We start from the raw sequence: 12,589 nt of genomic DNA, 5'->3' as shown, positions 1-12,589 counted from the left end.
CCTTGAAGACATTTGTTTTTACTTAGCTGTATTTGTCTGCTCCGTTGCTCTTACCCTGCCGATAGCCTGCTGTTTTTTTCCTTTTATTTTTTAATGTTATATTTTAATTTTCTCTGTTTTTATTCTGCTGGTTTTAATATGTTACTTTTCGTTTGTGTTTTATTGTGGTGTATCTGTGATTTGGTGTATTTGTATTGATTCTATGTATTTGTTTGGTATTTTGTATGCACCTGCTTGCCTTCGGGTCTAAGGCGCGTTATAAGTACTCAAATATAAACATATACTGGACCAAGTACTACAGAAAGGCAGCTTCACTCCAGGAGCTTTGCTAAGGCCAAGAAAGAAGGGTACTTGGGTACTTTAAATACCCTCAGACTCTGAGTAAACTGAAGGACACTTCCAGGGTGAGGTAATCCTGACATCTTGTTTTGCAGAATATGGACATTGACAATGAGCTAATACATTAGGTCCTTATGGTATATAACCCTCCACTTGTTGTTCTTCTCCATTCTGACACTTGTTAGACATAGATTCAACTACTTATGTTGTAGGCATCTTCCCAGAGGTCCGGTAGGAATTTCCTCAATCCCAATATGTAAGGGGAAAAAAGGTGTTAGCCTATTCTTGGCGTCTAAGTGTCTGTTGCAGCCTCACAGCAATTGTGAGAATAATACCTCTAAGGAGGTTGAGTTGGTAGTATGACATCTTAGAGACGTCAGAGATGTGAGGAGAGAAGGAGAGTTTGGAGTCGAAGATGACCCATAGGTTTTTAGCCTCACAGGTGGGAGCAGGAGGAGGGCCAAGGGAGGCCGGACAGAGTGTGACAGGAAAGGAGGGAGTGGGTGTGCCAATGAGGAGAATCTCAGTCTTACTGGCATTAAGGCAGAGGTCATTGGCAGCACACCACTTCTGGATACCAGATAGACAGTCAGTGATGAGGGAAGGAGAAGAGGAGGCTGAAGGTAGCCTGAATTTGAGCTGAGTGTCATCCGCATAGCACTGAAAGTTGGGGCAGAGAGTGGCAATGCGGTGGGCAAGAAGTGCCAGGTAGAGGTTGAAGAGCGAGGGAGAGAGGTTAGACCCCTGGGGGACACCACAGGTAGAGAAAAGGATAGCAGAGAGGAAGGACCCCAGTTGGACCTTGGAGGGTCCGTCAGAGAGGAAAGAGGTCAGCCGGCCTGACCGGTGATACCCAAGTTATCACAGAGACATTTGAGCAGGATGGCATGGTTGACCATGTCAAAGGCAGAGGAGAGATCAAGCAAGATGAGGACACAGAGTGGTTAGAATCAAAGTTGGAGAGCAGGTCTTCACGGATGTTTAGGAGAGCAGTTTCCGTGCTTCTGGCAGCTCTGAAGCCAGACTGATGGTCATGAAGACAACCAATAGTTTCAGTGTGGAGATTAAGCTGGGAGATGGCCAGCTTTTCTAGGAGTTTGCCCAGGAAGGGAGTGATGGAGATTGGGTGATAGTTGGCCGGGCAGGAGGGGTCAGTAGAGGGTTTCTTAAGAAGAGGGTGCACAAGGGAGTGCTTCAGAGGGGAAGGGAAGACTCCAGTGGTGAAGGAGTGGTTGCAGAAATCGGCCAGGGCAGGAGCCAGGGAATCAATGTGGTCCTTGATGGTTTTGGAGGAACAGTGGTGGATCTGTTTTGACAAGACTTTCATAGATCGGACTTGTCTAGAAACCTCATCAGCCGAGAACAGGGAAAGGCAGAGAAGGAGGGAGGAGAGGTGGCTGCAGAAGGGCCAGAGGAAGAGCAGGGAGTAGAGGAAGGGAGGGGAGAGGAAGAGAGTGAGGACAGGATGTCCTGACTTTTAGAGATGAAGTGAGAAGCCAGTGCTGGGCCTGGGAAGGGACAGGAGAGGTAGAGACTGCAGCAGGATTGGCCAGTTCCTTGCAGATTTTAAAGAGTACAGCCGAGTTGTTAGATGCCGCAGAGACGCGGGCTTGTATATGAGCTCTCTTCTTGGTGAGGACAGAGAGCCGGTATTGCCTTTGGAGCAGGCGGCAGGCCAGTTTGTCAGAGGATGTACATGAAGCATGCCATTTCCACTCGGCCACCGTGCACTTGCATTTAAGGGTGACAAGGTCTGACTCGTACCAGGAGTTGCACTTGACTTTGGGCTTCAGGCGGATTCTCATGACAGGGGCAAGAATATCAGATATAGCAGAGTGGAGCATGGAAAAGGCTAAGTCAGGGTGAGAGTCAGCCAAAGGGAGAGTGGGGGGGGTTAGAAAGTGGTGGCGAAAGCCTCAATTGACACAGGTTTCATGGGTCGGATGACCGAGAAGGTGGGTGGCAGTGATGGAAGTGGCTTGGCATGAGGGGTGGAGAGGGAGAGATGGGAGGAAAGGAGAAAGTGATCACTCCAGGAAAAAGGAGTGGTGAGAGGGACAGAAAGGGGAAGGTCTGATGAGATCAGAACATCCAGAGTGTGCCCTGCAGAGTGAGTCAGGCCATAGGGGAGAAAAGAGAGTTAGAGAGAGTCGCAGAGGTCGCGAAAGAGTCCAGAGGGAGGACAGGAGGCGTCCAGGTGCATTTTGAAACTGCAGACATATGGTGTATGCTGCTTCTTCTTGCAGACCTGGGCAGCATTTGCTACTGACAAGGCTGCCAGTAGAAGAACAAGTTAAGATTTGCTTCCGAGCTATTTCAGGGAGAACTGCTGACAGGTGTCTGTGCTGGCGCATACTTGCAAACGTTTCCCAAAACAATCTCAACAAACACGTTTGTAAATGTGTGCATGCCTGCCCTTTCGACTGTAGCTGTGAAACTAGATTACAGTGATAAATACCGAGTTATTTACCTAGTATGTGACTGACTCTGCGCGAGCCACAATTGATGTTTTGAGACACCACGTTTGAAGGCAAGTGAAAAAGAGGAAATAGTGCGGTTTTTCAGTCTGTTAATTCCCGGACAGACAGACATTTTTCATCTCTTTGAGGAGGGGCAGTGCTATAGCATGCCAGTTCTGATACCATGCTCGAAATTAAAGTTCCACTGTTGTGGCTTTGGTTTATTCATTCCAAGGCCAGATTGTCAGACTATTCGGGTCATCCAAACACGTATGACCTCTTTTGGGTGGGTGAAATCCATTGCATGCTGGCATAGCTTCCACAATAAAACCTCAGCACTACTCTGCAGTTGCTTTGGTGTGTTAATACAAGGGTGGACTTTGATCCGAGCTGAGAACACACATGTTGAGCGCCAATACTGACTCATCATCAATCACCAACCAAAGGTTCTTGCAGCCCATAACCCTTAGCATGACACATGAATACATTCCGACGGTCTTCGTTTGATGGGGATACGCCAGTGTATAGACTTTGAGATGAAAGATGACCACAGTATTTGTGAATGTTTCTCACCTGTATGTCAGATCTGTTTGCATGTGCTTACGGATGAGTCAAAGGGTATGTTCCATAGCTTTACCCAGATCCTAGAGATTCACTAAACATTCCTGTCTGCAGACATTGCCCAGATGTATTGGCTTGGTGGCACAGACACACTGCATGTCATGGCACAGGGTTCCTGGTATGCTACCGCCTGTGCTAAAGTCACTCTGCCCTACACATATTGCTGGATGGATGCTGGCCTGGGTGCCACTAACCTGTAAGATGGGCAGATTGTGTTTGGCCATGACCTCAGAGACCTATCTATGCAGTTGTTTATACTCTTCTTTGCACCAATATAAATTGACACTAGAGGGTTGCTAGATGTCCCTTACTGCACCCAACTCCACTTGGGTGCCCTGTCCACTGCGGCATTCAGTGCCATCTAGCTAGAGTTTTGTCAAATATGGTAGACTTCCACTTTGCACCTGTAATTCGGCAACAGTGGCGCATATTGCTTTGCCTTGCTTGGGGCAAAATCCTCAAACTGTATTACGCGCATTTACGCTTTTGTCTGCTAGGTGTAATTCAGTTTAGTACTGCTTAATGGGTCTCCAATTCACAGGTTTCCACAGGCATGGTGGTCACAGTGGTATTTGTATTGCTGTATGCCAAGGGGGTGGACAAATAAGAGAATGCTTCTTGATATTCTGGACGAGTGTGGCCAAAACCAATGCCATGTGACCATCACAGTGAATACGTGGGTCTCCAATTGTGCCAGTCCAGTTATGGTCACAGGTGGACAGAAGCAGCATCTCTATGCAAAGGTACATGTGGCCAAGTACATTCCTGAGGTGTGTGTGTATTCACCGAGACTCGGCTGGGAGCCTGCACTGATATGAGGTCAGGGGTCCTAGCCATCTTTTTTTCTCCCAAGGCCTCATTATAATAGCTCAAATCTGCCTCTTCCGGTTCCGTGCATCTCAGTCTAGCTTCTGGACAGAAACCCCCTGACCCTTGTACTTGTTGTGCACCTCATCCCCCGAGGTGGGGTGGGCAGCCACTGCAGCCACCTTGTTGGCAATGCACTGCCGTATCTTCTTCTTCTTCCGAGTAAAGGTTTTCACACTCACAACATACGGGCATCCATCCCTATTGCCTCATCCTCAAGGATGGACAGTTCCTCCTCGGAAATAAATTGTAACCTTCTTCTGTCAGCCCTCACCACTGCTTCCCCCTGAACCACTTTTGCTACTTTTGGAGATTGGCTGGCACTCTGTCAGGCAGGATGGCACTCGATTGTTTTTGTTCAAAATGGCAATGGCCACCTAGGTAGATGATATAGCCTCGTGGAGTCTAAAAAGAACTTTTTAAGGAAGTCAGCTAGTGGATAGATTTTCTTTTGGAAAGTCAGTCAACCATAGCTGTATTCTGGGATTTTGCTCCACCAGTAATGGTATTTCAAAAACCACTAACTTTGTCATGGTGGTCAAGTCTTAATTGACTCCCAGTCTACAAATACCACCAGCAGGGGTCGTATCCGGGTAAAGAGACTTTTTAGGGCAAATATCATCCAACATGTAATGAGGCCCAAACCATTCTATTTCCATAGAACGGACTACCTTAGATGGTTGGTCAGCTGGAACACAGTGGTTTCCAGGTGCCTCTTCTGTGGCTCGAATCAGCAAACTGGGCTGTTTCAAGTCTGCATCTTGAAGGGAGGAAAATTAAGTTATTCTTTTGATCCATAAGAAAATACATAAAATAGAAATGCCAAATGTTGCTCTTGTGTTCGCAAAGCTCATTCGTAATATAATTATTTTCATTCACCCAGAATATGTAAATGTATGCCCGTGATGGGTTTTTGTATAAGGGAAACAGCTGTGAAGCAATGGAGCGCTGTATAACAGGGGGATATTGATATTGATATTTTATTTGTATCCCGCTCGTACACAAGTGTTTCTTGCAGTAATATGGTGCATTAATAAAGATGCAATTAGAAGGATAGACTATTGAGGGTAGACTTGGAACGGCATTGGAGAGAGGGGATACATATGGTTACAGACAGGAGATACAGGATACTGCTTTCACTCATCCTTATCAGTCCAACATATCGAGGATAATAAGTCTGCAGAATTAATTGACATGAGAAAATGTACCTTCTATAAAAGGGTTTTTACAATTCTCATGCCGCTCATTGACATTTTGCTCATTCAGCCAGACACATTCCAGATGGGAACTTTTGTTAAGGCCTTCGTTGGAAAATTTGCCCTTGGACAGGCATTTCAAATATAAAGGGCCTCATTACGAGTAGCGTGTTAAAAACAGGGTCATTACCGGCATGGCGGTAAGGGCGGGTCCGTGCTCGTATGATGCCGCTAATAGCGGGTGATTACAAGTGGGCGAGCGCGCGCGAGCCCCCATGCCGGTAATGGCCATACCGGCATGCCGCAAAAGGCCCTCCAACCCCCAGATAGCGGCATCACGGGACCCGCCGATACCGGTACCGCCTATGAGGAACCCCTAAATACCAACCCGGTAATACCAACATGCTAATATCTGGCTCATAAAACCGGACCCGGAAATAACGTCAACGCGTCGGAACGGGAAATTGGCCGACGGCCATCTTTAAAAACACAATCCATTGCAATCCTCCAAAACCACCAGTCTGTTCGTGTTGTGCTGTGTTAAAAAACCCTGAGGATGTTCAAGGCCACCCGGAAGACGACCCCCCGCAGCGGAAACAGCGTTTCTCTGACGCAGAGCTAAATATGCTGGCAAACACTCTGGCTGAACATGCAGACATAATGAAAGCCAATGACATGAAGCATGATGCCCAGATGAGGAAAAAGGAAATCTGGCAGGAGGTTGCCCGTAAGGTGTCGGCCGTGGGGACCACCCCACATACTGTGCATGACTGTTGCAAGAGGTGGGACGACCTCCGCTTGAGGGTGAGAAAAATCCTGTCAAGCAACAGGAGGGCGGCCATGGCTACAGGCGGGGGTCCCCACTCACCTGCAAAGCTGATGCCCTAGGAGGAGACTGCCATCACATTCATCGATCCTGAGTCGATTGAGCGATTTGGAGAGATGGAGATGGGTGCAGCATCATCCCCAGAAGGAGGTGAGTGACCCTGCACATCTCTGTAGGGGAACCATGATGTAGCACAATTGACATGGAAGTGAGAATAGGCAAGGCAATGCATGTCCCTACACCCACATCGGCCATCGCAGTGAACACAGCTGCCGTGAATGAGTCGGCTGTGCTCATGAGGGACTGTCTGGGGGCAGTAACCCAAGTCCTAACTTCCATCCTGCTTCATATGCAGCGGCCACACCTTGGAACAGGCGTGGAACCTGCCTCGGACACATCCACTGCCACAACACCTGCATCCTCAGTCCCCGCAAGCCCTGTGCGGCAGACCCGGAGGAGTGCACGGCACGTGGAGATGTCACCCCCGGACAACAAAAAGTCCAGGAAGTGCCCAGACAATGGGAGTGGGACACATGGTTGTGGGTGAAGGGAACCATTTCATGGAGTACATTTGGGGACGTTTGGGGTTTGTAGGGTGGGTTATGGAGTTCACTGGGGGATTTGGGGGTTTGTAGGGTGGGTTAGGGAGTTCACTGGGGTTTTTTAGGGTTTTTAGGGTGGGTTAGGGAGTTCACTGGGGGTTGGGGGGAGTGGGCACATTTTTCCCTGTTTGAAAAAATACACCCGTTGTGTGCAAAAAAATTAAATGGCTGGACATTGTTCATTTTGTGTCTATCCATTTAATGTGTGATGGTTTTCAGTGGCCAACTCCCAACAATCCCAGTGTGCATGTCCACATGGAGCCAGTGTGTCACTGACACATGTCTATCATAGTCCCTGTGGTTCAGAAGTGTTTGTGAATCAGTGCTTGGCGTACAGCATGGCCATCCCGTGCATCACGTACTGGCAGGGGGGTTACTTCACCTTCGTCTCCATCCTCATCATCCTCACCCGGGGCATGCATGTCAATGTCAGGTGGCAGTGGTACATTTCTCCGGACGCACATGTTGTGCAGCATGACACAGGCCATGGTGATCTTTGCCACCTTCTCAGGACTATATAGGAGTACCCCCACCAGACCCACTTAGGCAGCGGAAACGTGCCTTCAGCAGGCCAAAGGTCTCCTCAATTACAACACGGGTAAGGGTGTGCACACAATTGTACTCCTCTTCATGGCTGTTCTGCGGGTTCCGCACAGGGGTAAGTAGCCACGGCCTCAAGGGATATCCTCCATCACCTGCAAGCAAATACAAATAGGTGTGTGTCACTCTGAGCTGCCACCTTCAGGAAGCACAACATGGCCACAGCTATTTGGTGTGGACATGCACATGTCCCTGTACGTATGCAAAATTGTTACCTAGATGCACACTATACTGTCATGAGGTGTGGTAGTCTGGATGGCGTTCAATAGATGATGCAGGGTGTAAAAATGCATGCTGAGGCGGATGAACTGCGGTAGTACGACAATGTTTAGCCTCCCATTCATGCTGTGTATTCTACACTGTGCATGGGCACACTAGCCACATTGGCACAGTTACAATCCTGTTCAGTCATGCATTGCTTGCCATCACCATGGTGGCCTGGTTGTGCCTCTTACTTGTTCTCTTCGATATGCATAATTGGTAAAATGTGTGCCAGTAATGCGTCATGTTCCGTTTGGGAGAGTCAGGAGTGTTTAGCTCTGCATGCATTCTCCAATCACCGACATATGCCACCCAGGTGGAGTATGCATCCCCCCTTTCCCACCGAGGTGGAGAATGAATCCTCCCCCTTTTCCACCCAGGTGGAGTATGCATCCCTACACATCAGTGCCCCAAAGCACTGCCATGGGCCAGTTGTGCAACTCACCAAGCAGCCAATCACGTGGTCCAGCATGTCGCTCGATGTGACGGGGTAGCGTTGAGTTGCGCAGCACCATGGCATCATGTGTTGATCCGGGATATCGGGCTCAGCAATGCGTGATGATCTTGCTAGAGTCACATACCATTTGCACATTGATGGAGTGGTATTGCTTGCGATTGCGGTACACCGCCTCTATAGCATGGGGGACTACTAATTCAAGGGTGCAGTCCAGGGCACCAACACAATTGGGCATGCCTGCCAGTGCATGGAAGCCTACTTTGGTGTCGGCTATCTCCTGGGCAGTCCGTGGTAGGGATATGTGGGTGCTGGTGTGCTTCAGGAGGGCATCCAGCACTTGGTTCAACATGCGTGAAAAAAGTGGTTGTGAAATGCCATGCAGCTGACCCACTGTGTGTTGATAGGTGCCTGTGACCAGGAAGTGGAGCACAGACACCACCTTTAGTAGCGGGGGAATGGCAGTGCGTATTTCTATGAGGCTGGCAATGTCGTTGTGTATCGGGTCCACTATGGTGGTGATGGTGTCCCGGTCCAACCGGTACAGGGTGTGGATCTGCTCAGGGGTTAGGTTGAATGGCCTGGGTTTGATGCGAGGGATTGGTGGCTGCCTACGAGGCACTGCTGGCTGCACTGGTGGTAATTGCTGGGCCTGTCTCATCCTCCTTCTCCTCCTGCATCTTCTCTGTGATGCCTGTTGTTGCTGCTGTAGTTGTTGTTGGAGTTGGTGTTGTTGCTGTAGTTGTAGCAGTATTGGCATGTCCTGCAGCGCCATGATTGCAACAGCTAGTGGTAGCATTTTAGTGTTGGAAGGAGTGTGCTCATTTTATACTGGCACAGCCTCTATTGACTCCACCTGTGCGGATTGTGTGCACCTGTGGCAGTTGGCTTGATTGCTGATTGCTGTTTGCGGATGGTCTGCGATGCCTGTATGGCCAGCATCGTGCAGCCCGTGATTACCAGCTTCTCGATGCCGGTATTTGCATGTCTGCGTGGGTTGGGATGTCCTCCTATTACTGGCATGCCGGTATTTGCTCCACGAAGGGGCGCGTGTACGCGCCCATGCCGCTATTAGTGGCACCGTTATTTAGGGTGCTGCTAATAGCGGGTTGCCAGGTCATAATACACTGGAGTGGTAAGAGATGCCGGTAATCCTTTACCGGCATCGTTTTTCCCTTACTGCCAACCTCATAATGAGGCTCAAAGCTTTGCAGTCGCTTACAACTTGTTTTTATTGTTTTAGTGTTTGAAAGTTGTTTATTGTGTACCAAATTCTGAATGGCAGACTTATCAAACCTTTCAGATCAGAAGAAGTTTCAGATGTTACTCTTTCACTACAGCTAGGATGCACCTGCATGCCCTACTCCATGGGAAATCCTTCGAGTTCTAGCGGTGAAAACGGTTGTATACGAATTGTTCGTTTTACAACTGTTCGAATTACAATTGACCTTTTCACAATTTACCGAATTGTGAAGGTCAATTGTAACATATATGTGGAGGGAACCCCCCACAACCCCCCACCCAACGCCAAACCCCCCAAAACCCCTATATGTAAGTCAATTGTGAAAAGGTCAATTGTGACCCTTTAAATTCGGTCAATTGTTCATTCGAACAATTGCAAACGAACAATTTGGGTAATACCGTGAAAACATGCTACCTGGGCACTTATTTTGTGGATCCAATAAAATGTATAACAACCTACAAATATTTTACATTTGAATATGGTTCATTCGTTTTTCATGTGAAATAAGCATCATTAATATTTGTAAGATTTGCAGTCATTGCTGTGCTTGAGCTAACTTTATAATTTCCTTCTCAGTTCCTTCCAGCAGCTGAGCTTTGATATGCAATGGTTTAAGAATGCCTCTTGTCTCCCTGCACCGGTTCCACCAGTCAACAATGGGACGAGGCCTGTGCTTGAAAACCTATTCGATGGGATACCCGCCCTAGAGATCAATGAAGAGATGCAGAGGATCCTCCATCTCACGGTCTACGTTGGCCTCTCGGTGGTTGGTGTAGTCGAGATCTTGGTTAGCGTCAGCCAAGTGGCTGCTGGACTTTTTGGCTTCCTTTGTGGAACTTCGAAGAGGAAACGAAATGCAGCTGTGTAGCCGGGAGAAAACAGTGTTAAGTACATGTAACATCAAACTGGTGATGGCTTCCAATGATAAAAAGGCACGTCTTGCTTATGAAAACATGAAAACCTTAAGGTCTGACTATGATCATCTACAACAGGTCTCCCAACATCCAGAGATAAATAATGTGGGAAAATTAGTATATAAATACATAAAACCAAGATTGTTTTCTGGCTCTATTATTCTCCTTAATCCGCATATTTGACTAGACAGACCAGTGTTGCTGTGTCTCTTAGAACTGCATATTGAGAGTGCATCTATTGGTTTACATCTGCTATGAGAGCTTTGGGTCTCTGAGTGGAGCCTGGAGTGTGCTTGTGAGACATGGAAGGTGGTGAGTGAGAGGGTTCCAGGATTGACGGTTGGGGACTAGCAGGGAGAGAGCCAAGGGAAGAGGCAGCATACTACTGAGCTCCTTATCTCACCTTTCCTACTGAAGCTGTAACCAATAAAGAAGTTTTACCTTTTTTTTAACCCTGGCTCTCTGGTGGTTCCTGTGTATCCTGCTTGTGTCCTAAACCACCCTCAGTTACATCACATATACTATAACACTCTGATCCGCCTCCCACACATGCTTTCTTTCATATGCTTCACCAGGTTTATGTAGTCCTAGATGCCTCAATCTTCACTTCACATACTACTGCCTGCAAATGTGTGTCATGTCACTTTCTGGCGAGGCCACCTAACATCAGAAGTGTTGGGGCAAGATCAGTGCATTAGTGTTTGAAAAGCATGGAAAGGACGGGAGTGATCGCAATGCTAGAGCAAATACATTGCCGAAGACTCAGCAGAATCAAAAGAGTAGCAGCATGTGGGTAAATATGCCAGCAAAAAGGGCCTGCAAGTGTTTAAATGCTGCCAATATATGCACATCGACTTTCTTTGACAGCCAGCATTTTCCTCTACTGAAAGACTATACCTCAGCATTCAGACTTGGGAGGATAGCTCAGGGGCAAGGTGCTCGCCTTGGAAGCAAGACGACACGGAGCAACACGGGTTCGGTCCCCGGATCCATGCTTCGAAACCTCTGGGTATTAAGCGCGTTATAAATAACATATCATATCATATCATATCATTCCAGGGGAGTATAGTGCAGTGGCCTTCTTGGAAATCATGTTCAAGGTATAAATACAATGCAGTGTAAGTAGTTTCTTGTAAATTGAGACGTGCTACCTGAAAGCTGCATCAACCCATGGGTGCCACATGTAAGGACCCAGTGCCCTCATTCTGTGTTCCTGGATGACCTTTTCAGGTGTAGGCAAGTGCTCTGCACAAAGGCGGATTTTAATCCTTTTTCCTCATTGCCGATGGTCCTGTTCTTGTTGCAGTAATTTGTTCCAGATATTATTTCCTGCAATCAATAAACAACAACTTAAGCAAATTCTATTGGCTGTAAATGGAATTATTTACGTCAAGGAAGGTCGGGCTGTGCCTTCCTAACTTTCTTTGAAGAACTGGCTGTGCTCCTTTGTCCTGTTAAGGTTATAATGTGTTCTCTGTCTGGGCAGCAGCCAATGCATGGCTGTGAGTACCAGGAGAATGTGTCTGTGATATGTGTGTCCAGTGGTCATCCGGGTAGTTTCATGCCAAACCATTTTGTGACACAAATATAGAGAGGTTGTGTTCAACTTTGCGCTTTGAAATCACTTAAACACAAAAAAATCACACTGAGTCAGTGATTTGTGATCAGAAGTTTCCTTATTTCTTAAATTCACAAAGGATACATAGCTTATTGTATATAATGCTACATCATTGTGGATCCTTGTAGTGTTTCTTGTATGATTGCACATCATTTATAGGTCCTCGACATGTGTTTCATTGTATAACATCTTCAGGAGGAAAGAAAGTGAGACTGCAGGTTGGTGAGCACAGCTTGACTGGTCCTTCTACAACAATATGGAGAATCTTTTCATGAAAATACTTATGTGGCAATGGGATGTGCGTAGGAGATCGCCCTCCCCATGATATGCGAGATGTGCACTAACCTTCCAGCCATCACCTCTTTTGTTTTGCATAAGTCACCTCCAGTGGTACGGGTATGCCCAGACGTGGGTCCCAACCATGCTGGACCAAGCTACTTCTCACTGATGATACCCAACGAGGCCGAAACATGTCTGGCAAACCCTGTGTTCTCATGCAGAAGGGATGTGACCAAGCAGTTCGGGCTGGACTGCCCTGTTTGGGGTGGGACCAAGCTGGATTTGCATATGGTCTTACCCCTTCTGTAAA

The 12,589-nt window shown here is 47.6% G+C and overlaps 1 protein-coding gene across 2 annotated transcripts in view; it reads left to right on the top strand.

Moving 5' to 3' along the window:
* TM4SF20 (transmembrane 4 L six family member 20) overlaps positions 1 to 10,834 on the top strand; it is a 104,541-nt gene extending 93,707 nt beyond the window's left edge. The window contains exon 2 of one of the 2 annotated variants that reach the window (XR_011276048.1): positions 10,045 to 10,177. Coding sequence is in view for 1 of the 2 variants with exons in the window: in XM_069618203.1 (XP_069474304.1) it covers positions 10,045 to 10,336 (292 nt within the window). In the remaining variant the exon portion in view is untranslated. Of the gene's footprint in view, positions 1 to 10,044 lie in introns of both variants that reach the window. The other variant, XM_069618203.1, reaches the window with a different exon arrangement.
* Positions 10,835 to 12,589: the final 1,755 nt, after the last annotated feature.

The sequence above is a fragment of the Ambystoma mexicanum genome, chromosome 10 (assembly GCF_040938575.1).
Source record: "Ambystoma mexicanum isolate Mex_15411 chromosome 10, UKY_AmexF1_1, whole genome shotgun sequence".
Lineage (NCBI taxonomy): Eukaryota > Metazoa > Chordata > Amphibia > Caudata > Ambystomatidae > Ambystoma > Ambystoma mexicanum.
The sequence above is the reverse complement of the archived record's forward strand: the minus strand, read 5'-3'. Positions and strand labels throughout refer to the sequence as shown.